Consider the following 25,484-nt stretch of genomic DNA (forward strand, 5'->3'; position numbering starts at 1 on the left):
CTAGGTAAACACGTGCACCGATTCCTTCAAAAGGCTTTAATTGACACAAGCACCAAGAGAAAGTGGCTAGGGCAGGCACATATGCAGGTATCTGGGAGAAAACGAGCAGACGAACTGAGGCATGCAAATGATGGATTGCACATGCACCGGGCAGGGGGTACCTTCTTTTTAGTTTGAAAGAAAAGTAACATGAATTGCAGATGGCTTGCTGTAACTGTAGACACGTCCGAAGCCGAGTTGTGTTGGGATGAGCGTAGGTCAGCCTTAAATGATCTCTTATTAATGCTTGTGAAAGGGAATTTGCTCAGCTCCAGTTCTCAGGTTCACAAAGTGCAGTGCCAGTGTTGCCAACAGGGATCAGTGGAAACATCCTTGTTCACACTGGTCAGCTTCAGTCTGCATGGAGGAAGGGAATTCACTCTTCAGGGTAGTATCAGTGTCCACAGGAGTCTAGAAGAAGCTCTGCCCCCAGGGCTGCTGCCCAGAACACTCGGCCTGCAAGGCTCTTGCTGACTTGAGTATGAGAAAAGGGCAAGCAGTCGTTGATTTCTGAGCTTACACCAGATTTAGCTGGCTTTTGTTGTGTGTGGCTGGTACTAGTTACCAGAGGATTTGTACTGTGTTGGAAGAAGAGCCAGCCCTAAAAGCTATTATAGACAACAGACACAGAAAAGATCCATTCCAGACTGCATCTAAGCTGCCGAACAACTGGATGTGAAGCTGTCATATCCTTTTAGATGAACGGCTGATAATGAATTTCTTTTGATCTCCCTGGAGCACGGAGAATTACCTTCAGTGCCTGCCTCTGGTGGGCAGGGTGAGGCCTGAATGCAGAGTTTAAGTTTCCAATTCACTAGGAGTTCAAGGGAAAACCATTTCCATTATTAGAACATAATTTTACCAAGAAATTAGAACTTTACTGTTTAGCACACCAATTTCTTTTCTTAGTTTTTGAGTTATTTTTCTGTTTATAGTGTTTTGTTGTTAAGTCTGAGCGGACACTAACTACCATGCACTGTCTGGAATGGTAAAGTGTATGCATAGGTCAAGTAGCTCCCCGAAACTCATGCTAACGAAAGACAAAAGGCTCCACTGCAGTTAGCAGCAGGGAATAGCTTTTGATTTGGAACTAACATGGTGTTTATATACTGACTGGGAGGAGGAGACAAAAGACATGCACAGTGAAGCTATTGGAAAAAATACATGGTCATTGGAACCACCTCAGAGGTACCTTTCTCAGGGAATACACAAATAAAGGGGGTAACTGTAATCACAAGAAACATACAGTTGTTTGTTTTTTCCCCCCCAGCAGCAAGATGCAAAGAGCAATGGACTGCTCACAAGCTTGGATTTTTCGGAAGATGGAACAAAGGCCCAAGTCCATTTGCAGGGTAGCCAACAGAAATTTTTGCTGTTGACTTCAAGACAGGAATAAAGCCATATAAACCACTTCTTTAAAAATCCAACTGCAAAAAAATCCCTGTATTGGCTCTGACCTGGGTTTGGAGAGTTTAGCTGAGAGTTCTGGTGTTCTGGGACATATGTTCATAGGTATGGAAGGCAGAGAAGGTGTATTTGTCGCCTCCTGGGTCCAAATGGTGAGTTATTAAATGATTGCTGAGAGGCAAAACTGATCCACCGGCCGGTTCGTGCAGCCTTTGCTAACCTGGGAGAGTCTGACTGGGGCCACATACAAAGTGCGAAGTAAGGCTGACAGAGTAGCCAGTCCTTACCCCTGTGCCTCTCTACCCCTTCCCAAAGAGATAACTCCCCCACTGAAACTGGTGGGTCCAGGCTGAGATAGAAACATTTCATGAGAAGGATGGACCAAAGTCAGAACTTGGGTTCAAACATGCTCAAGTTTCTAGCAGCATGATCTAAAACATGGATCTATTTTCTGGGCTTCTGAGCCTTAGACACAGAAACCGGAATCCAGATCTTCACCGTGCCTTGCACACGTTAAGCCTCCCAGCACTGGTCCAGATAATAGCAAAGAGTCACCATCTGGCTGGATTTTACGGTTTGATGAAGTGCTCAGTTTTAAGGCAAGCACGTGTCTGGCACCTGGGGACTGCGGAGTCCTGATCCTAGTTTTGGCACGGGCTTTCTGTGGCCCTGGGCAAGTCACGTCCTCTTCAGAGGAGGGAATTCATCAAGTGCCCCATGGCCCTGCTGAATCGGCAGCGGGCTGTAAAACAATCCTCAGCTCCAACCGGAGGAGAGGCCGGCTGGAGGGGCCTCTCGGCAGCGCTGAGCCAGCCCTGTGCCACAGCCCAGAGACGCTGTGCTGGGACATGGCTGAGGAGGGCTTGTGCTCCCCGTACTGCTCCTGTGGGTCACTGTGGGAGGGCCGCAAGCCAGGAACGTCGTCTCAGGGCTTGTGCTCCCTTGTGCTAGGGCCATCCTAGCTCTCAAGAGCCTCGAGACAGAGAAAGGACAGACACATTTTCAGCCCCTCTGGCTTGGTTTTACAGCTGCACGACATGAGTTATTCTTACCATCGGGCTTCACAGGTGTGTTCTTGCAAGCCCATTGTCAGAGGAGCAGCACTACTCATGAGTTTGCCATTTGTTATCACTGACCAATGAAATAGTCTTCAGTCTTTTTAGGCTTTTAATTATGACACGCTCCCATTTTGCTATAAACCACAGATATTTTTCTATTTACCATCAGAAAACCCAAGAAAAGGCATACAGTAATTTCTCATCATCATAGGTCTATGTTTTTCATTGGTTCTCCTCCCTGTTTAAGCAACAAGTAGGGAGTCTAAAGAATGAAAAGCTCTTTGCTGCACGTTGAAGCTTCTTTGTAAGCAAAACTCTTAACAAGATACGGACATTACAAACAAAACCAATTGTGCTTAGTGGGAGCGCTTTACTTTCCACATCTTAAAATTATTAAATCTCAGTATGCCTATATTTCATATTATATCCTCTTTGCATGCCAAAATTGGCCAGTCTGGTTTCATTTTTCTTTATAGTTTGTTTTTCTAGTTTCTATGTTTGGAAACATTTACCTTGAAAAAAAAACTTGTAAGGGTTATTATGTAAATGATTTGAAGTGAAGCTGTTTTTCTGAACTCTGAACAAGTGACCCACCTTGCCACAGTTCCAGAACTGGCTAAAAGACCTGTGCTTTGCTCTGCCCCGTAGCATCCTGCAGCCCAGCCCCAGCTCGATTCTGTTCTCACAACAGAACAGTAGAGCTGGACGTGTGTAGTGTCTGAAGGGGTAGCTTTTAATTAATATCTTGTTTTGCAGTGAAATAATAGACTTGGTTGCTGAACTCTAGGCCTTTTAATCCTAGCATTTAATCCTCTATCTGCAAAGTAATCGGCAACTTAAACATACTATATGGAGTTAGGTATCCTTTCCAGCAGCACACACCTCTAGCTTATCTCAGAAAGTGGACGGTATTTGACATATCAGCTGGGACTAACGCTAGTGACCTTCATGCTGAATAGTACTTCTAGAAATCCCCTCCTGGACACTAACACAAGAGGTGTTTTGCAATAAGTTGCAGTGGAATGAAAACTTTATGGCAGTTTTCTAGCCACAGCTCCTTGTGCTAAAGCCTTAAGATTTAGTCAAGTCTTGTTCAGAATATTGTATCTCTTTCAGCAATTAGACAGAGTCATGGCAGGGTTGATTTGGGCAAGTCTAGTCTCAGCAGTACAGCCGTTATAGCTGACATAAGACCTCTTTGTGAAGGCATTCACTGTATTAAAAAGGGGGGGAGGGGAGGTTGGCTAGGAAGATAATTCAAAGGGCTGCAAAGATGAGGCTCACCAGAGGAAAGTCATGTGACAGCTCTGGGATTGCGAGAATGTATTTTACCTCATCAGTCCACACATCATAATTTTTCCTGGCTGCAGTAGGATTCCTTCCTTGAATTGCCATTTTGACCAACTGTATTGCAGGATCCATAGCTGTTTGTTGTTTCTGCTGCTGGTTTTATAATGCTTATTCCATTGCCAAGAGATTACTTGCAGGTGTCTATTACGATGGAACATAGGTAGCCTCTTAAAGAGAGGCAAAAAGTAAAAATCAGAGTTTCAACTCAAATCTACACTCAAATAAGCCTCCAGTGTATGCACAGGCCTAAGTTAAACAGCAGTGATGGGTAAATGGAACTGATGTACGTATCACCAGAATAGTAGATAGTGGGTGACCCTCACTGCCAGACATGGCTAGTTTCTATGTTCTACTGGATCCATCATTGCTAAGGCTGCCCCTTTCTTCCTAAACTTCAGCTATCGCAGAGGATTTCCTTCACCCTCACAAAACCTTTCACCCCCACGCTTTCATCAGCTTGAGGTAAACTAGCTGCAAGGTTACCCCTCAGGGTCACACACAGACCTGTTCTCTCAAGAGGGTTACTCATGAGCACATTTGTTTGCTCCTCCTCCACCTCTGCTGTGTCTGCCTAAATTTCCACAGGTGTTACTCGTACACATAGCTCTAGTCTTTAATGCCCTGTAGCTCCGTCCATCTAACCTAGGAGACCATTTAAGAGAGGACTAGCTAGCAAGAACAACACCATACCCTCAGCGTCGTTTCCTTGATCCAGGTCAAACTTTCCCCCACCAGCAGGCTGTAGCCTTTGAGGCTCACTCCCTCTGCTGGTGCACCCGAGCCTCAGTTTGGCAGTCTCAGGAGGCAAAGAGAAGGTTGATAATTTGGTTGGGGCTTTTGGTTAACTTCTTCCTCCAGTTTGAGGCAGTATGTCACTCTCTTAGAACTCTCTGTAAATAACCCATAGCTGTTCAGATCCTGGTAGAGGTGTTTCAGGAGTGTTTCCAACCCAAATGTGCTGTGTTGACATCTCTGTTGCCATATGTCCCATAGAAAAAAAAAAAAAAAAAAAGTAAAATCTTATCCCTTCAGACTCAATTTGTAAGCCCAGATACAAAACTACTAGTTTAAGCATTTTGGTGGAAGCTTAAAGAGCAAGCCTACTGGGGCTGACACACATCCGTGCTTCTTAAGCAGCTAAGAGAACAGCAGCAACATGACTGTAAGAACAGCGTCAGGATCGGCACGCGCAGGTCAGCCATACGAGGAGCCAAAGACTGTCTCGGGACTTCCCGATCATAGGCAGTGTTCTGTATCCTCACTGATCTAGAGTGCTGCCTTTCTCTGAAGCACCTGAACATGCACATCTCGACTTCAGTGGGACTACTCCTTTCCTTAAAAAGTAAACTATATGCTTCGCTGAGGAAGGGCTCAAGTGAGTATAGGGTACGAAGTGACTCAGTTCATCCACTGCTTTAGTTCTAGGCCTTAGACCTCATGAAAAAATTCATCTGTTCCAGTTCTAAATACTTCTTAAAAAAAAGTTTTAGCTATGCCCATATTTAAAAAAAGTTCTGAAGTCCTAGGACAGCATACCTAGCGTTTGCAGCCTGTTTTCAGGGCTTTGCACCAGTGTATTGTTAAATCCAGTATACTCAGTAAGAATTGAACGGATATCTGAAAGCTGTATCATGCACTTGCTCCACAGAATCACAGAATCATCTAGGTTGGAAGGGACCTTGAAGATCATCTAGTTCAACAATTAACCTAGCACTGACAGTTCCCAACTACACCATATCCCTAAGCTATATGTCAGCCCGCCTCTTGAACACCTCCAGGGATGGGGACTCCACCACCTCCCTGGGCAGCCCATTCCAACGCCTAACAACCCCTTCTGGAAAGAAATGCTTCCTAATATCTAGTCTTAAGATATTACTCTAAGATACAAGACTCCATATGCAGTCACGTCCCTTGAACTTCATGAAGACTGCGTATGTTCAGCTTAAAGTGGATTGACTGCATAACCACACCATTGCTTGCACACAAATGCACCTGCATACTGAAATCTCACTCAAAACATCTGATTTCAAGTTCTCAAGAAAGTAGTTTCATTTCTCTAAGCCTGACACTAACAAAATTTTAATGCTTTAACAAAATGTTTTAGGAATAGGAAAATGGTTTAGACATTATAAGAAGGCTTTACCATCCTTACACAACCATTAACACATATTCAAGTAGTATTATTTAAAACCTTTATTAGTCTTTTGTATTACACTGGTCTGGAAAACGTTTTTAACCTCTGTGAATATGATGTACAAGCCCTAGTCCAGCAAAGCACTTTTCAAAACCGAGCATGGGGTTGTTTGAAGTGATGCAAGCGCTTTGCTGGATCATGGCCTTATTCCACAATTCCCACATGTCCTGTTCACTCAGACTAATCAAGGCTTTCAGAACTGCTCCTAGTGTATTCTACTGACAGAGTCTCCTCTGTCAACTTAAAAACAAGTAGGATCTGTAAGAAAGATTTCTTACACTGTCTTGCACTTCCCTTCTACCCACTCAGGTTTTAGTTATTCCTGTTCACCAAAAAAAAAAAATCTTCCAGTTATATATGCTGGATTTCAATTTCTGTAAAGTACTTTTTTCCATCTTTTTCATCTTGTTCATTCATTGTACTTGGATAGTTTTAGCCTAGGTATGATGTTCATTGACTGCAGTTCTTGGAATAAGAGTTTACAGGCATAAGGTATGCGCAGAGAAGACACATGACATGATGATTTGCAGTAGTGGCACCTAGGGAAACAAACAAAAAGAAAGTCAGAGTTGGTGCATAAATGAAGCTCTGCAGAAAAAACCCCAGTTGCCACTATCTACTGGTTTCTTTGTCTGCCTGCATTTAAACATTAGGCTCAGTCCTAGAAAGAGCCAAGTGCTTGAGACACATTTTAGCGCTTAAGTCAGTCAAAACTTTAAGCCCTTAAATAATCTGACTGAAGTCAATAGGAGCTTAATGTGAACCTGCACTTTTCGTGGAGGAGAATCACAATGCTCAGTAGCTAACAGGACTGACTTCTGTTTCTTCACCACCCACGTAACTGCCAACACAAACTCAGCATTGCGTAATGAGAGAAAGGAGGTGAACAAAACTCAAGTATTTCTGAGAACATTGTTAACGGTCCAGTTTCTGTCTTATATATGTCACAAAAAAGAGGCAGGAAGAAATAAGGTTCACACTTAGGTTTTTTTCCTCATATGCAGCTTCACCCTGTGATGTCTCAAATCAGTTCATATTCCAGAAAAGAAGCATCTCTCATCTTACCTCTCTCTATGTGAACAGCCAAAGTTTTAGTCAAGACGGGAAACAAGTAAAACTGCTTTCACACATATTCTTTGTGCTCTTTACTCAAATGATGATCTTAACATCATGGGGGAAAGGGTTTTTTGTCACATAGATATATTCTTGACCATATAAGGACTATATAGGCTGGTCACTCAGCCATCTTTCCAATATCGGGACTCAAATTCAGTAGTGGTAGCAGCTGTTTAAATGCTTTAATTTCATCCTCTGTGTACCCACAAAGGAAATCTTTCTTATAAATATCAGTTTCTAACCTCCCTATTTCCTCATTCTCCTGCATATGCCATCTTCTGGTTTTGGAGAGTTGAGAAAGCCAGGCCTTTGGGAACACAGAGTGACTCAGCATTTCCTAATGGTCTAACAAAGCTCTTTTTTGCTTCTATGTTTCAAATTTGTATTTCTGGCATAAAGTCATAACAGTCTGAAGATCCAAGTAAGGAGGAATTAGCAAAATTCCTACATGCTTCTGTGGTACAAAATGAGGCTGAGAGTCACCATTTACAATAAAGCCAAAGTCACTTGTTTTTATTACCAGTGAACTTGATCTAGAGCACATGGAAGTCAATGGAGGCAGGTCCAGTAAAGCTGGTTAGTGTTAATAAGGTTCTTGGTTATGGCAGTTGGCATTAGACTTCCAGTTACTTTTTCAGACTCTGTAACCTCTGTTTTACAGACATACTTAAAGAGCATGTCAAAGAACTGGTAATTTTCCAAGAAAACTGTGGCTGCCTTGACCTCCACATGCTCCATACTTGGGGTATTTATTTTTTATTTTTTTAAACCAGGAGAGCTTTCAGCCAATGGTAGAGAAGCTTTAATTACTTTTCTGCAGTTCATGATGAGTACTGAAGCTCCGCTTAGTCCCAGTAATTGCTTTGGCTTTGTCTAGATCTGACTACAGGCAGTAAGAAGGTAATAGACTGAACTAGGTGTTTCCCTGGAACATGCATCTCCTGTAGACACTGTTACATTGGGGAAATGTTACAGCTAGCATGCCTTTAAAACAGAATAGACCTCAAGTGCAGGTTTGCAACTACTCCCCTAGTCCAAATTTATAGGGATAGGTACATTTTTATGGTAGGACAAAGTGACCTAAGCAGAAGCCATTTTCTGATGATAACATAGTTGCTCTCAATAGAAGAAGCCTTACAAGGCCTGGAAGTCTGATGAGGCACTTCTCTGCTATGAGCAGATGTCTGGCATCTGATTACAGCTACTAGGCACTGAGGAGCAGAGACCACTCACCACACTCAGGCTCAGAGCTACACCATTCTGGGCCTGCTTTGTACTTGGATGGGGAGCACCTGGAAAGGTTAAGGTGCCATAAGCAAAAAGCACAAAGTTCTGTCAGAGATTACAGAAACCAAAAGACCATTTGGTACTAGGACTGATAATAAAACTGGATAGGAAAAGGCAACTATGCCAAGGCTGAATCTGGACCAGAAACAAAGTTTTTTTTCATGTATGTTTTAAAATGCTCATACTCTAGGCATCAGAATAACTTATCATCATCAAAAAAAGACCAAATGCTGCTCATTGCATTCAGTGGAGTCCTGCCCCTGAGCACCTGTACAACAGCAAAGTTGGAAAATTTGTATAAAACTGGTACATCACAGTAAGTTTCTACTGTATTTTTTAATGGGGATAAATTCTGTCACTGCCACAACAGGGCCCTTCCCCTGCGACAGTACCAGTTCAGGCCCCAACACTGATCTGCTGTTACTGTCTTGCAGAAAAACATACCCAGTGGCTAGTCCTTGTCTGGGAGGAAGGGCTCATCTTCCCTGAAACAAGTGCTCTTAATGCTGGCCACCAAACAATACGTTTCCAAAAGATTTCTTGTAGCAATGTCTTATTAATGTCAGAATAACTGAAAAGGCCCGTTTGGAAGTTTGTCTTAATGACTTGGTCTCTACTGTGATGCTCATTATAGGGCCACTTCCTTCAGCTACTGGTAGACACAGCATATCACTTAGCAGAAACTACCTCTTATTGATTACTCTCACACATCAGACAGCTTTTCACAGAATCAGATTGCAAGAATGTCTGGCTCTGTCTGAGAGAGTAGTTTCTTTCATGGTTATTTAAAAAGAGCTGCTAAACTTTGCTACAGACTTCAAAATATGAAATATATTAACACCACCTTAAAAATAAAATGCGATACTATTTCTAAAGTTCAAATCCCTAATTTTCTTCAAGGTGCCCTCACTTCCCGTGGTCTCTGAAAATCTTTAATGACTGCTGTGAAAGCCAACGTTTTATAAAAAAATAACTGAGCTACATCTGCATGTGAGTTTTTTTTAAGGCAGTGCTTTACACAGTTAGAAGTGGTTAGTTGTTTGACTTATGGCATGCCCTTCCTTTCAGACAACTTCCTTCAACTGTTATTTGCACTGCAGTAGTTTTAAGAGACCTGGATGAGAAAAAGGCTTCACTTCTTACATACAGTGTACACACACTCAAGAAAAACAGGACTCTCAAAAATACTTACCGCACAAAAGCTGGTAGGCCAATGCTCAACTAAAAATCACCAACCACAGTAAGATGCACAGAGTAGGCCTTGTCTCTCCTCCGGATTTCGCATGTGTTTACCTACCTCTGTCTGAACTTCTGCTCCACAAGGAGCAGAACTGCTGCTGCTGTTAGCAGAAAAATGCGGTGCTTGGTTTCTGGCCAGAAGCCACACGCTTCAGAAGAAAGGTCTGACCAAGGGCAGAAACAGTAGCTGTCTCTTTTACGCTACACTACAAACCGAGAATGTACCTTACTTTCCTACTTCATTATATCATGGAAAAGTCACTCTCAAAGCACTGAAGTGAATAAAGTCCGATTTCCTGCCTCTCCCAATAGATTGATATTAAGATCCAAGATGCAGCAAGTTTCCAACAATGTTCTTTCAAGGTTATTTAGAAATGAATCTTTCTGCTCCTCCTTCCAACTTCCCATCTTCCCCTGACATAAATATTAGCATAACTTTTAACTTGAACTCGCACCGTTTATATTTTTTCCTCCCTTAGCCATGGGGATTCCAGGTCACCTGTTTTCACAAAGCTTGCAAGAAAGTTGTATCTCAAATTCCTATTGGTCTGACAAGTCTGTTTTTCTTCCTGGCTAAAACAAAACCAAGCTAAAGCAAAACATTTCCCTCACCTCTAAAGAACATAAAAAGAAGTTCCCCTGTCTTCTAGTAATAGTGGTTTATTTCCAGCATGCTACAGGGCAACTTTAAATCTAGCATCTCAGAATGACTGTAGAGAAAAGATGGTTAGAGCAGAGCCCATAGTGTTACACATGGTGAGCTCCACATAGTTTTGACATCCGGTGTTACGCTTCCCCTACATGGAAAACCAGTTTGTTTGTAGGAGATAAACTCAGTACTGGCTTAGGACCCAGAGTAAGACAGCAAGACCATTAGCTAGTCTAGAGATAAGTTTCTCAGGGACAAGGCAGTTGGGCAGAAGCCAGCTGAATTTCCACCAGGCAGCTGCTTGTCTCTCAGGCTCCAACATGGGATTGGTGCATTTGTCTGACGCTTGGAAGCAAAAGGCATTTGGGAGAGGCACAGTCGAAGAAAGCGGTATGCATATGATTACGAACTCTACAGCTAGAGAACAAGAAAGCAGGAGATGTTGCTTTCTTCTCCCATTCTTCTGTGCTCACTTTCTCTCTTCAGCCTTGTGAGGTTCAACATGTGATTGTAGCAGGAAGATCTGTGACTAGCCTAGCTAGTAATCTCATTTCTGATGCCAGAAGAGTCAAGAATATTGACATAGCTATTTTCTTCTTTTCAAAAAACAGATGATATACAGGATTGGGTGTTTGCTAATCCCCTGCAAGGGTTGGAAGGAAGGCAGCAGACAGAGCAAAAGTAACTTTTCGCACAAGCACAGCTGGCTGTGGAAGACAATACCTGTGCTCCCACAACAGGGAAGACTCCTGGCCCGTTGTCTACACACTCACTTTAGTCCTAACTTCAATCAGACCATAACAAAGAACCATCCCCTGTCACCACTTTTCCAAATACCAATTTTGAACGTTGACACTGGTTTTGATTAAGGCACATGGGACTGTTAATCAGTGACTGTGAGCACTTTAAAACTGAGAAGCACTATAACCAAGGGAAAGGTTCTCTTACACAGAGACATGTTTACTCTGTACCACTTTGCTTTATGCACCTGAGGTCAAGGGGTTTTTTTGAAATATGAAACATGTCACATGCACAAAGTGAGGAGGGGACACCGTGATTTACAAAAAGCATTACCGTTAGACAACTTACCAGCCAGAGTACCCCAGCAAGCCACACTGTCCACAAACATCCACTTCAAAGGCATCACTTGAAATCATCAGTCTCTCCAGTAAAAGCATGCTGGCTCCATAACCTATCAAACAATCCCGTTCCATCTCTCCAAGACGTAAACCTCCATCACGGGATCGACCTTCAGTGGGTTGCCTTTGAAAAAAATATTTGAAAAAAATGTATTAAGTATTCCAAAACATACATTCTACAACCATAGGAATGTGGGTCTTCAAACTGTAGGAACAGTACAGGATCAATGGACAAGAGCATTCTACAAATCAGAGTTGCTGATCTTGCAAATGTGTTATTCAAGCTGAAGCAATTAATCTTTGCTCCTGCACTGGCAGTATGATGTAGTTCTGTGAGTGGCAACTGCAGCGTCAGGCCACAACTCTTTACTTCACAGAATGTAGAAAGTAAGTGAAAACAGAAAGAGACCAAATAGTATCCAAGACAATCTGAACACAGATTTGGTACTCTTTTTTGATGATATTATTTAACATTATGACTGTTTAAGCCAATCTTTTTTTGTTGGACACAGTCAAAACTTTTAACCTCTTGTTTGTCATACTGCAATTTCATACAGTATCAGTTGTACTCTCATGTACTAGCACAATGCTGTAGAACTCTGATTGCAAATATTAGAGTGAACCATGAAACCAAACCAATATTAAACTCCTGAAGCACTAATATATTGCATGCATTTTATCAAATATTTCCATCTTAGTATATTCCCTAAAACATGACAGCAAAGAGAAGGAATTAAAAAAATGTTATTTGCAATCATAAGAGGCTTCATTTCTCAGTGAAGTCCCATGTTTATGTGCTGTTTCTGATACCTGCAGCAGTGTAATCCACCTAGAATATCCAATGACAGATCTGGCCCATAACTTTTGGAGTATATTTTGTTTGTATTATTTAAAACAACTGAATTTGTTAAGCATACTAAATATATTAAAACCAAGTTTTTGCCAATTTATTGCAACTCAGCGAAAAGGATTTATAAAAGGCTTCAACATCTAATAGTATTTTGTAACAAGTGTAATTACCAGACCAAAATATCTTCTCATGATGCAAGTTTTATCAGTTTTTAGGGGAAAGTGGTTTCTCTTACCCTGACCACACTGGAACCTTAAAACTAATCTGCTTGTAATTCAAATAATCCTTTTCATTCATATAACCTTCTATTTTTCCCACTGTTGAGAGAATGGATAAAAGTTGTTTACATCCTGATTAAACTCTCTAGGGCCCCTTCCCCAGATGATGGCACCATCACTGTTCAGACTTTGTTCTGAAGGACTAACCCTGTGGTGAATGCAGCTTCTCCTCTGAAGTCCCAAGAGGCAGATTTTAAAAGCAACTGAGACCACTGAAGATACAGACATCTGCTGCAGTTCTAGAAGTGTCCGAGTTCCTTTTACCAACTGACTTCTGTAATATTAGTTAATGCACAAGCCTACTTTGAAAAGTTTCATCAGGTGCTGTTCCACAGAATGAAAGGACAAAATAGCTTTATAAATGTGAGCCCCAATAAAGTCTCAATCCAATTAAGGGAAGATAAAACTTCTTGAAAAATGATGGGGTCTCAACTCCAGCCCTTTTAAGAGTTGATATGCCATGGGTCTTCCAACAGATAGAGGATGAAGATTTCTAAGGCAGCTGAAATCCCATTAAAAAAACCTCACAAAAAGCCCCCCCAAAACAAAAAAACCCAGCTTGAGTCTTAAGCTCTTACGTGTTTTATTCCCACTGTCAAAGTGACCTCATTAAAAAACCAAAACAAATAAAATCCTCCCTCCCTAAAAAGTAGTTTCCTGAAGTACCAAAAATTTCAGTATTTGAGATTGGGCCTTTAGAAAGAATCTATCTCATGCTCCCTAGTTGATCAGATTTTTTTTCTTCCGGCTCACACGAGTCTGAAAATTCCTCACACCAAAGGTTGTTTAAAATGTTAAAACAGCATTTATAAAGCATTCGTGCTTCCCCTTTCCCACTATACACATGTATGCTGCAGCTGTTGCTGTGGGCAACTACTCCATTCTTTATCCTGAATATAACATTCTGAAAACAAGGCAGACTCTTGAAAATAAGATTGGGAACATCATTAAACAGAGATATTTTTCATATTTTTTAAAAAAAGTTCTTAAAATTCTTAAATACTAAATAAAATGCAGTGATTCTTCAAATAAAAAAATAAGGCCAAATGGTCTTCAACACTATTTAACTGCTGCATTTAGAAACAGCATAAACCAGTTAACTTCAGCGTTTTTAAGCACATTAAGAATTTACTGGCATTAATTCTGCACTTTTTAGAAGAACAGTAGGTTCAGCTTTATGGCCCTGTTGCTTACTTCATTGGCCAGTGAGGGGAAATAAGTCTACCCCCTTGAATAAGAGCAGGCCTTGTAGGTCTCAGCAGATCTCCCTTGTGCCCGTTATGAAAAACCAGTGGCTAACTCAAAATGGAGTCGTTGGCTGAAATACTGACCTCCAAAAGTGGAGTATTACCTAGAAAAATGCTGCCTGAAGGAGGAGAATGTACCATGCTCCCAAGAGCCCCAGAGTGCAGAGAGGAGCCCTGACCAGCATCATCACATTACTCCCTTGCAGTATAATAGGAACTGGCATATCTGATAAGTTCAAAAGACATGCAGGTGGCAGCTCTGACAATGTCCATCAAAACAACTATGCATGCAGAAAGCTTATATTGATCTCTTGTAAGGAAAACTAAAAGCAGTTTATCTATTAGAAAGATTTAGCAGGACTGGGTATCTAGGCAACACCATATATAGAACTATGTTTTAAATTAATTGTCAGCCACTCATGGCAAAATAAATTAAGTATTGCATTTCATTTAACAAATACCAATTCGGAGGGCAACATCCTGGTGGTTTTTGACTGTGTTGACAAAGACTGCTGCTTTGCAATTCTACAAAATCTTGTTTTAATCAAAACAATATCTAGAATTGGTCACGTTCAAGGAATTCAAGTCTTCTGCCTTACTCCAGATGGAAATACAGCTTTGCTCTGTCAGTTAAGGTACATTTGATATATAATAAAATGCATTTCAAGACAATGACAGCCAAATTCCATGTTGGAAGCTGTTACAGGATTACTTTTAAAACCAAAAAACAATGTTAGAGGCAATCTACTCTCCAGGAAGTGCAATGGATGATAAAACAATAGCGAGTATGAAAGCTGGCAAAGCAGACTCTCAGTAGAGGCAATGGCAATAACAAAAGTTTAATTAGTTGAGGAGAAAAAAGAAAATTCCTAAAAGACTAGTCAAGAGGCAGCATAAACTGAACATTCATTAGCTTTCCTGAAAGTTAAATAAAGAGCCCTAGCTACGTAGTATGATGCTACTGACTGGAACAAAGAATTCAAAGAAAGTAAGGGGTGGGGGAAATCACATCACCTTCATCTTTACATGTAAACATTACCTCGACTTGGGATTTAGGTTTCCTTTAAATTCAATATCTCTAAACAGCTGAGAAGTTGAGGAGACAATACGAAAGCAGATCAAGGGATTTGGGTAATCTAGGAGCTCCAGTAAAGCAGCTGTGTCACCGTTAGCTAAGACAGCGAGTTTTCATTTTCACATGGAGCATCAATACAATGATTAACACACTGAAGAACAGAAAATGGGGCTGACAGTCCACTATTTGGGAATATCACTTATGTTCATATTGGCAAGCAGTCGTGGTAGGAAATAATGGTTGTGCTACACTTGCTCTTCTTAAGATGGTTAGTGGAAAAGTTCAGCCAAGAAGTACAAAAACTTAGTGATTTCTCTCCCAGTTCCAGCACTGGTATTTACTTCCATGGAAAGTGAGACAACTTCAGTTTGTCCTAGAGACAGCATGAGGTTGGAAAGCCAAAAGGCAAAGCAAATATGCAACGAAAAGCAAGAAAGATACTTCTGAATGAGGTACAGCAGAGACCTGCCCCTCCATTCTCTGCTAGTACATCAAAAGGTGGAAGCTGCACCTATTAAAAGGACAGACTTGCTAACTTGTACAGGCAGACAAGGCAAGAGAAGTGGATCGGCACATGATAAGAGGCATAAACATAAATTAAGAATTAAAGAATATGAATCATGCTTGTTATAGGGAAGAATAAGGGTAAGACAGATGTGACTTTGTGCTTACATCTCAAAAACAGTACAAAAAGGACTGGTCAAAAAGAAGAGTACCACCACGCACCAGGTGAGGTATAAATGGTGTACATGATAGTCCAGAAAGACTGGCAAAGAACATTTGGAATAATCTTTACTAGAATATTGAAGACTAGCTGGCAGTTAACTTTCTGGCAAGATTTAGCAAATAATCCTACTGTGATGGAGAGAGATGGACTAAACAATTCACTACAAACCTCCTCAAAGTAAAGCCTCTGGCACTGAAGTGCTTCTTGTGAGCCAGGAATATCAGCAATTTAGAACATGGGTGCAAGCAGCCATAGAGCTGAAATGCCAAAACGCTGGCTAGGCTTTAAGGAGGAAAGGTAAATAACATCAGTGAAAGCAGGATGCTTCAAATTCTCCAAAGGTCCAGATAATATAAGCCCACCTCCAGGGGCTCATATTACCTATTACTCAGAGTACATCCGCTTGACTTCAAAATTCAATACCAGAAGATATCAACATGGTAATCAACCTTTTTGCTGGGAGAGAAAACCAAGTTCAGGCTTAGTGCAATGATCACGACTCCAAAGGAACTGAGGACATATCTTTAATTGGGCAAATAAAATGGAGATTTATTGTTGGTGCCTCTGTAAATTTTGCACTTTACTAGTGTGAAAGTGTTATTCTCCTGCATGGTATTGAACAACTGTGGACCAGCACATACAACCCTAAACTCAGTTTTAGAGTTGAATGGAAAGGTCTGCAAGGCAAAGTGCAGTATACCAGGGATGCACATTATTCTAATGCTTTTTTGCACGACACTAGGGCCAATGAATTTCGTTTGCCTTGACAGGTGAAGACATGGGCGACATCAGTATTAACCTGCTGAATACCAAAGGATGCTGAAATATTAAAAGAAATTTCTTCCTTCTACTCACACCTGATTTTGTAAAAGTACAAATGTTAAAGAAAAAAAAATCCTCCTAAAATACTTATGGTATGTACAATCTGACAGGAGACGCCCAGAGTGTGCACTGTGAATCAGCAGAAGGTATTTTTATCAACTGCTAACAAAAGTCTGAGAAGCAAACTCAGTTTTGCACCACACAGAGCACATCTGGACATTCAGAACAATCTCCTGCCACAGTCTACTGTGAGAGTTTTTAGTCTGTAACAGTATATTAACAGGTAGTTACATTTTGTGTCAAGTATCAAAAGGTAAACAAACTTAGTTTTATACCCATGAGTCAGCTGGGCAGACTTCTGAATATACATTAAGAATTTTGTGCTTAGCCTGTAACAATACCTGGTGAGCACTGCTCTGGGTCCTCGAGCTCTTGCATGCATTTTATCCAACACCATGTGCTTTAGTTTCTGGTAATACACCGGGCCAAAATAGATATATGCTTCCAGAGGCTCCCTGAAGGAATAAAAAAACCAAACCAAAACAAAACCAATATTCACAGTTAGCACATATTTACCTTGAGAGAGACAAGAGTGTGGTGTACAGGAGGAATCTGAAACAACTTGGGAATCATGAGTCCTAGAAAAATATCTTTGGGCTTTCAGGGCAATCTGTCTGAAGACCCCCCGGGGAACCCTTCTGAACACAAAAGCAGTACACTCCCAGCACCACATACTGCTGTATCCACTGTAGCGAGGAACAAGCTCTTGAACTCTGGCCATACGCTGTGCAGACATGCTGCTATAGCTGCAGGTACCTCTTTCAGCTGTGCCGTGTTAAGTCCTTCCTCTGCCTGTGCAGGAGTGTTTCAATAGTGTCATCAGTAACCGATAAAGACTGTAAACGTGTCAGACCCCGAAGAGTGACTTAATGTATTTCTATTTACATTGCTTCACTTTACATCATTCACACACAAACCAAAGGTAAGCATGTATGTAAACAAATACATGCAGCATAAATGCTCAAAACATCATTTTTATAGGAGCACTTTAAATCATTTGCATTTGCAAGGATAGATTAGCACTGGCACACTATGAGCTTGACAGTCTTCCCATCCGCTAATTCTCCCTGCGCACCACTTTGAAACACAACCCAAGACCCAGAGGGGTGAAAGTCGTCCCTGAGCGGCTGTGCATCAGCACGGCTGCCCCTGCAGCACTGCTCAGCAGCTGCATCCACAGGACAAAAATCGCTGCCCTGGCTGGCACAGGGGGCTCAGACGAGCCAGGTAAAAGGGCTCTTGAGAACTGTGTTTAGGCACTTGCATCAGCTTGGGAACATCTGTAAGCAGTACAGAGGGTGTTACTCCATTCTATGAGCGGGTGTAATGGCTAAAGATTTCTGTGCTTAAAACACCCCCAATTGTAAGAACAGCGTAAGTGCCTAAAGATCAGAAAGCAACAGTTGAAAGCACTGTTATTTCCCAGCTATCATCTTCAGCACTAAGAACAACCAGATTTAACACAAACTCAGCACTGCCAATGATTTATTTTTTAAAAATGTATGTGCAATGTAAAAACAAACAGAAGACAACAGTATTGCACCTCCCATTCAGAGTCATTACTGACATGATGCAGTGTTACTCCAAACGCTGCCTATTGAAGAAACTAATAAAACTTAACTAGACATTTTGAATTTGCAAACTTCCACATTGTTATGCAATCTGCCTTCAAATTTCATAACAAACAGATTAAGCATGTGAAATTTGCTTGGAAGAATATCAGTATCCTAAAGTAAAGTCTCTAAATAGGGTACCACAAGGTTGGAAGTTTGGGGATGGGGATTTTTAGAGCTAGCTGATTTTATTCTCCCTAGGAAACAAGATTAGTCAGATTTGTTAAAAGTTACAATGGTGTATGAACAGAAAGTGTTTCAAACACCAGGATACTTGATATACAATTTATGGAATATGGAGTAAGGAAAACAAAATCATCTCTCTGAAACAAAAAGCTAAACAGCATATGGAAGAAGTTGGTAGGAAAAGCAATTAAAATTAAAAGTATTAAAAAAAAAAATCCCTACAAAAGAGACCTAAACTTGTTCCTTGAAAAGAAGGGGATGGGGAGGATAATAAAAATAGCAGGAAGGTAGGATTAAGATACATTTTGGAAGGGCAGGCATGTGAAGCCATATGGCCTTTTCCTGTTCCTAAACTATCCTATGTTCTTTGAACTCTGTGTCTCAGAAGCCAGTCTGATCAACACAGCAGGAAGTTTGCAGATTAGAGTATTATGCCAGACTGAATCATTGTGTAATCGAAAGAAGAAAAAAAAAGAAAAAAGAGCACACACAAAATATTCCCAAGGAACAGACACCTGCCTCCAAATCCATATTTTACAGTACTATTAAAGTCAACATGAAAATGCTTATCTGATTTCAAGCATATATAAGATTTGCTGCCAAGAGAAACTTGAAATTTCTTAAAATCTCTCAAAAAGAAAACCTTGATTTTACCTTTTTCGTCATGCAATAGAAGTTGGGAAATTTTTGTATGTACTACAAGGGCCATTCACATTACAGCCGCACAAATACTAGTAATTCTTAAAATGTGGAACCACAAAATACTTCTAAGAAAAAAAAAAGTGCACCATTCTTCAGCCCCTTCCATCTCACAGAGCAGTTTGCAAATAAGAGAAAGTTCCTGAGCTCTGACACATGAAAAGATTTTCAGATGTGTCTCAACAGGATTTACCAACTCCCCTGAAATATCTAAATCTATACAGCAGATTCTTACCCAGTGATACCAGATGTTACGTAGTCTTTCCCTAGGTAGTTATAACCGTGGCGAATAAGATCTTCACATACATCCTTAACTTTACTGCCTCCAAAAGCTGTTCCATAGTGAAATCTGCCATCAAGGACCCCAGCCTTTCCAGCCAGGAGTTCAATTAACTTTCCTACCTGTGAAAAGAAAAGCAGAGTTAACAGCCTGCTCACTAGCACGGGCACATTGCTGGATTGGTCACACAGTAAGTTAGCCACGCAAGCGTCCGAGATGGCAGCCTGGGTTATTGCATGCGATGGGAGGAGTGGAAGAAGCCCAAGAACAGGGAGTACTCCTCTGTGAAGGGGAAAAACCAGACTCATTGCAGCATCTGAGAACACCTTTAAGGTTCAAGAACACCTTTAAGGTCCAGAGTCAGGCAGCTCCATTTTTTCCAGTTGTCTGGAAAATGAGCAGGATCCAGTGTGGCCTTCTGCTTCAGGAAACAGCCTCAGAGATTGATGCGCTACACTGGAGCAGCAGGAACAGAAGGGAAGAAACTAACAAAGAAAAAAAGATCAGAGGCTGCATGAAGTAATCAGTGGAGGTCCCATGTAAAGGCCAGGCTGTGAGGTATTTAGTGTGACCCTGCAGTACAGGTGCAAGAATTGCATCAGTTCCAGGGAGGAGTGTGTAATGTAGGAAGTTATATAGGTCTAGAACTGTTACGGAAGCTCCTCTCCAACCTTCACCTCAGTCTGCCCCAGCCAGCTTAGTGGGCACAGGCAATAGGGAAGGGAGAGGGAGAGCAAGAAGTTTTCAAACAGCAAGTGTGCAAGTGAGGTATTCAGTTGCTTTGCTATTAGCTTGATACATAACAAAATGAGAATGATGCACAGCCAGCCTGCATACCTACTCCTTTCACAGTAGGATGTTTCAAAACATGCAAAACAGAGGGCTGAATACTTACAGGAGAGCAAGCGTGTGGCATGATGACTGGTGAATATTCTCAGTGAAACCATGTTTCAAACTTTTTTTTTGTTTCTTCCAGCTAATCTACTTCACTTTCCCTATCAGGGGACACTGTCTCTTTAATTGTAACATAACCACTAACCGTCATACGCGATGGGAAGCCATGAGGGTTCATTATGATATCTGGACAGATTCCTGTATCACAAAATGGCATGTCTTCCTGAGGAACAATCAGTCCACACACCCCTGCAGAAGAGAAAACATTTCAATTCACAAATGGCAAACCACCAGCAGGGCTGACGCTCATCACCAGATTTTCTTTAGTGTTTTCCTCCTCCTCTCTTTCTCATGGATCACTTTTTACCCAGATTCATTACCATGACCAGTGCTCACAACCTGCAGGCTAGAAGAGAGCCCTTGTGACAGGACTGGCAAAATTAGCATACCCTTACATAATGCTCCCAGTGATTTGTGAGTTAGCAAATTAGGGAAGAAAGCTTTAGATACAGTTTTCAGAGGCAACCAGAAACTTCTGACCAGTCAGACTGGAACATCTCAAGGGAAATCTATTTCTTAAAGCTAATGCTATAATTTCCTGAAAAAAAAAAATTAAGAAATCGGACCTCTTACAGTATCTCTTTGGACATAAAAAATTATTGTTGATTTGAAATTTATCATATGTATCTTTGCTAAACACTACGAATAAAACCAAATCAAATCAGGACTTTGACAAGGACGTAGAGGAGATAAGTAGGGGAAAAGTAAAAAAAAAAAAAACCCACAAGATTTTTTCAAGTAGCATTCATTTGCTGAGCAAAGACTGCTTTTGATGAATTACAAAGCACAATCCACTCCCCCGATTGCTTATATTTTGTCAGTCCATGAACACAAACTGTACCTTTAAAAGTTTTGGAAACTTTTTTCAGTCTCCATCAGTATTTGATGTAAAACAAGCAAAACCCTCCAAATTCTAAAACTATTTAGGAAAGATTAAACTCATTTAAAACAGTCTATCATACATTCCAAAATTTTCCTTCCAACCCTTACAACTGTTTCTACAGTAAATTCTGCAGATAAAAATACTGCAGCTATAAATGACCAAGAGATCTAACATTCAAATTCAGGTGCTAAAATGCAGCTGCTTAAGCCCATACTCCTTTGAACCAAAGCTACTGTTTCAGTTGGACAATTTCTTCCAGAAGCCCTTAGAGCTGAAAAAGTCTGCAAGCTATTTGAGATCAGCCTGCTGCAACTGCCAGAGCACGCTTTGGGAACAGTCCTGGAGCGGAGGGGGCTCCTGGAAGACTGAGGGTGCTGGTTACATCCCTAAAAAGGCATCCCCCGACCAGCCAGTTCACAGGGGGATATTGGCGTCTGCTCAGGAGGGAGCTCCTCTTCCACTGTCCAAGCAAGACAGGGATAGGTGTATGGGACAGTAGTTAATAGAATGAGAATGGTTAAGTATGGGGGAAGGGAGCAGAAAAAAATAGAGGATTGGAGCATCTGGGGCAAGGGGTGTGTGTGTGTTGTATTTAGTTTTAAACCTATTGAAACTAATTTTCATTGTTCTACTATGATAAATCAATAACATCCTTCTACCCTCCCCGCCAAGCAGCAATCACTCGCTGAAAAAAAAACTGCCTATCTCTTGTGTGCACAGCTTTTTTATCCTGAAATTGTATAAATAAATACTTTATTATATACATATTATGGCATGTACATTTTGCCTTATTCACATTTACTTCTAAGAAAGCATTAGGTTGCATCTGGACTTCACAGCACCTGTAAGCCAAAAATTAAATCTTAGCTAACTTAAAATTACTTTAGGCTCTGAAAACCTTTTATATGCCAAGCTGGTTCCCATAGCAGACAGCCACTGTGTTGTTTGTTTTGTGTGAAAGTGAATGATAAAAGATCCATGAAATCGACACAGAAAGGCAGAACAGCAGAAAGAACTGAGGGCTCTCCATCATAGCGGCTTCTACCCTCCGCTGACTTGTATAACAATGGGACCTACACACCCAACTGCAGATCTAACACAGCTGTGCATTTCATTAGATGAAGAGCACTAGTGACACAAGTAAATAATTAACTTATTCTGGTCCGCTGACTGTGGTTATGAGACCAGTCATAGCTGACAGATTTTAATACAAGTTAACACAAAGACAGCATAATGAGCTTAGAAGTTAAAAACAAAATATTTAGACAGAATCCAGCAATGTGAAGCTCACTAGGCCATTTATAAAGTTTCTGTTTTACAGAAGGGGAAAAAAAAAAAAGGGAAAAAAGAAAGCTATAAAACCTCAATTCTAAGCTTCTGTATTTTAAAAAGTCACTGAGTTTATAACAGATCTATAGCACGCCCATGTGTATTTAGAAAACAGGACAGAGACAAGCTGCTTCCTCCCCTATATTTTATGAAAGTTCACTCTTTCTCATAAAAAACTGTTAAAAATCTGAAAGGCATCTTTCCTATAATACACCACTACTTCTAAAAGCAAGTAACTGCAATTCATTTAAAAATGTAAACTTGATTTCATTTTGCAGTTACTTGCCTTCATAAGCTCTCCAGAGACTAACGCTTGCAGGTCTGCACTCGTAAGCTCCTGCATTTGCTACTCTGTCTCAGCCCCCATCGCTGAGCCAGGGCTTGAGCAGGGCAGTAAAAGGCAAGCCCAACAGTTCTGCATTGCTGAGCAGCTGCGAAAAAGTGATCAAGTGAATTAATCCATGTAAGTGCAATTATCACTTGCAGCTGGTTAATAAAACAGTAAAGGAGAAAAGAAGAGGCTGGATTTAAGACAGCCTCAAGTTCCAAATGTTGCACTGTCCAAGTATAAACTGTATTTCACAACTGAGCTGCTCAACTACTCCCCATCCAATATTCATAAATAGGACACAGTCAAACTAGTAGGTAACTTTGCTCTGTGGCTCTTACTACAGGTTATTAAGATTTCCTAACTGTTACTGATTTAGACATCACATGAAAATTGTTTCCCAGCATTCACACAGGACATACAAAATAATTTAGTTTCATTCATTTTTCTTCCTGTCACAATTTTTATATGCTGCATCTGAAATTTAGCAATACAATTTCAGATTAAATGCTACACTGCAACGGGCCTGAATCTGCTCTCACATATACACTCTGGAGTTCTCATCTAGGACCAGAATCAACTGTTAACCACAAGAAAAAGCTGCAACTATTTTTCCTGACAAAACAAAAAATAAATTTTTTTTTAACATGTGGACTAACAAGAAGGTTGTATGTTTGATCAAGAAAGCATCCAGCAGCTTGCTACATCTCATTTCTTTTCAATTGAAAACCAAATTGAATTCTAGAAAAAACCCTTTGTATATCAATTTCATAATGTCAACTTAGATGAAAAATTGTGAAAATGCTAACAAACTCTTTTAAGATATCCCTCTCAAAAAAAAAAAAAAAGTGGATTAATAAGCATGGCAGTTTACTGCAATGATAACAGCTTAAATTAGAATCAACTTAAACGAGACCCTACAGTGGTTTAACATGCAAGTATAAAACAGCCATAGGCAGTGTTTCTCAATGCTATTGTATGCCAGCCAATAAATGACAGCCCTCTGACTATGCATGATGGCCCCCATCCTCACACATGCTATCTGCATCAATCCCTGCAGCATCTCAACACCCATGTACCTCCACAAGGCCCTGACAGAACATAAAGACCCCCTCACCCCTGTACTTTTGTCCTTTAAGAGTTTCTTTTTCTAACCAGGAGAAATTCAGGTTTCCAGAATTGATAGGTGGTTGCTTTTACAGTTTGCTGACAAACACGAACATACACAGACTTGTAAAACAGCAGTTCAGCAGAGAGGGGGAAGGGGAGGGGGCAGGGACAAAACACAACAGTATGGGAAAGTTTTTCACCGGGCTACGGTAAGATGCCTTCTATACACACACATGCCAAATGAAAAAAAAATCATCAAATAAGTCAAAACAACCTAATATAGAAAACTAATTACTGCCAGCAGGAGGGACATTAGAGAGCAAAGGAGACTAAGTGAATAGAAGCCGCAGTAATACCAGTTTCTATCAGCAAGATAAAAAGAAGTGCATTACTAAATGTGTTTGTTTACTTATTCTAATGATATGGTGGTAAAAGAGCCAAAAGTAACTTGAAAGGCATCTATTTTAGATTTACCAGATTTGCCAGAATTTAGAAATACTCTTGAGAACTGAGACTATGCTACATAACTAAGAGAAGCTATAACACAGCGCTGTATATTATGAACAAGTGACAAACAGATCTGCAAAAATTAGTAAGACTAAACAAAAATGTGCATCTGCTTCAGAACTCTCTAATTACATACTGTGGTGGCTAACTAAGCATAAAACAAGTGCAGAAGAAAAAAAGTGCTGCATCACATAAGCTTTGTTCAATATTGAATCATTCACTGATCTATCATATCACTTGCTACATCCCATTTGACATAAGAGGTAAAGAACAGAATTAAAATTAACAGATAAATAATGCATAAGTAAACTTGATTAGTTTTCTTATTAAAAACATCACTCTAAATGAGAGGAGGTGCTAGAAGACAATACAGTTTGTACACTGCTTTCCCATGAGCTGCTGAATGGTCTGATGTGATAAATTTGCATAGTCTGAAGCACACAAAGAGCTGATTAATTGAAACCCTTACAATGCTTCTGGAAGCAGCTATTGTAAAACAATAACCATAGGAACTTTACAAAATACACATGGCTGAATGAGTCAAGAGCTTAATAAAATGTGTGTTCAGGATACACTATTTGGAAACAGAATTAGAGATTTTTATTCTGTGCCATAAAATGCTAAATCACCCTAATTTCAGAGGTTCAGTTGAGGATTTACTGAAAAGGTCAGAAGGTTACCTGTTTGCTGCTTGAGATAAAAAATGCTGTAATTTTCTTAAGACAGCAAGCTAAGCAGCAGTTTTGTTAAAAATAAATAGAAAAATGGTGTAAGAAGTTTTAATGGCATTCTGACATCTCGTTTTATCATATTCAACTTCTGAAGATAAAAATAAGGTAAGAAATTCCCGCATTTCCTGAAGCCTAGTAACTACTAATCATCCCACATTCCTGCAGTCGGTAACAGCAAATTCTTTTTAATGACACTTCAACCATTTAATTCCTATAAACCCACTGATGTTTTATTAGAGATAAAGTACTAAGTCTGACTTGTAACATGGGGGAAAAGGACACAAGTAGCCATTTAAAACTATATCTTACATGTTCTGCTTATACGTA

The 25,484-nt window shown here is 40.5% G+C and overlaps 1 protein-coding gene across 4 annotated transcripts in view; it reads right to left on the minus strand.

The window, feature by feature from the left end:
• Nucleotides 1-6,029: 6,029 nt before the first annotated feature.
• POLR3B (RNA polymerase III subunit B) overlaps nucleotides 6,030-25,484 on the minus strand; it is an 81,704-nt gene continuing 62,249 nt past the window's right edge. For all 4 annotated transcript variants that reach the window (XM_074825846.1, XM_074825847.1, XM_074825848.1 and 1 more), the window contains 5 exons: nucleotides 20,355-20,458; nucleotides 19,271-19,437; nucleotides 16,879-16,992; nucleotides 11,429-11,602; nucleotides 6,030-6,587 (listed from right to left, as the gene is read on the minus strand). In XM_074825846.1, coding sequence (XP_074681947.1) covers nucleotides 6,458-6,587; nucleotides 11,429-11,602; nucleotides 16,879-16,992; nucleotides 19,271-19,437; nucleotides 20,355-20,458 — 689 coding nt within the window. In that variant the 3' untranslated portion in view covers nucleotides 6,030-6,457. The remainder of the gene's footprint in view (nucleotides 6,588-11,428; nucleotides 11,603-16,878; nucleotides 16,993-19,270; nucleotides 19,438-20,354; nucleotides 20,459-25,484) is intronic.

Source organism: Strix aluco, chromosome 5 (genome assembly GCF_031877795.1).
Source record: "Strix aluco isolate bStrAlu1 chromosome 5, bStrAlu1.hap1, whole genome shotgun sequence".
Lineage (NCBI taxonomy): Eukaryota > Metazoa > Chordata > Aves > Strigiformes > Strigidae > Strix > Strix aluco.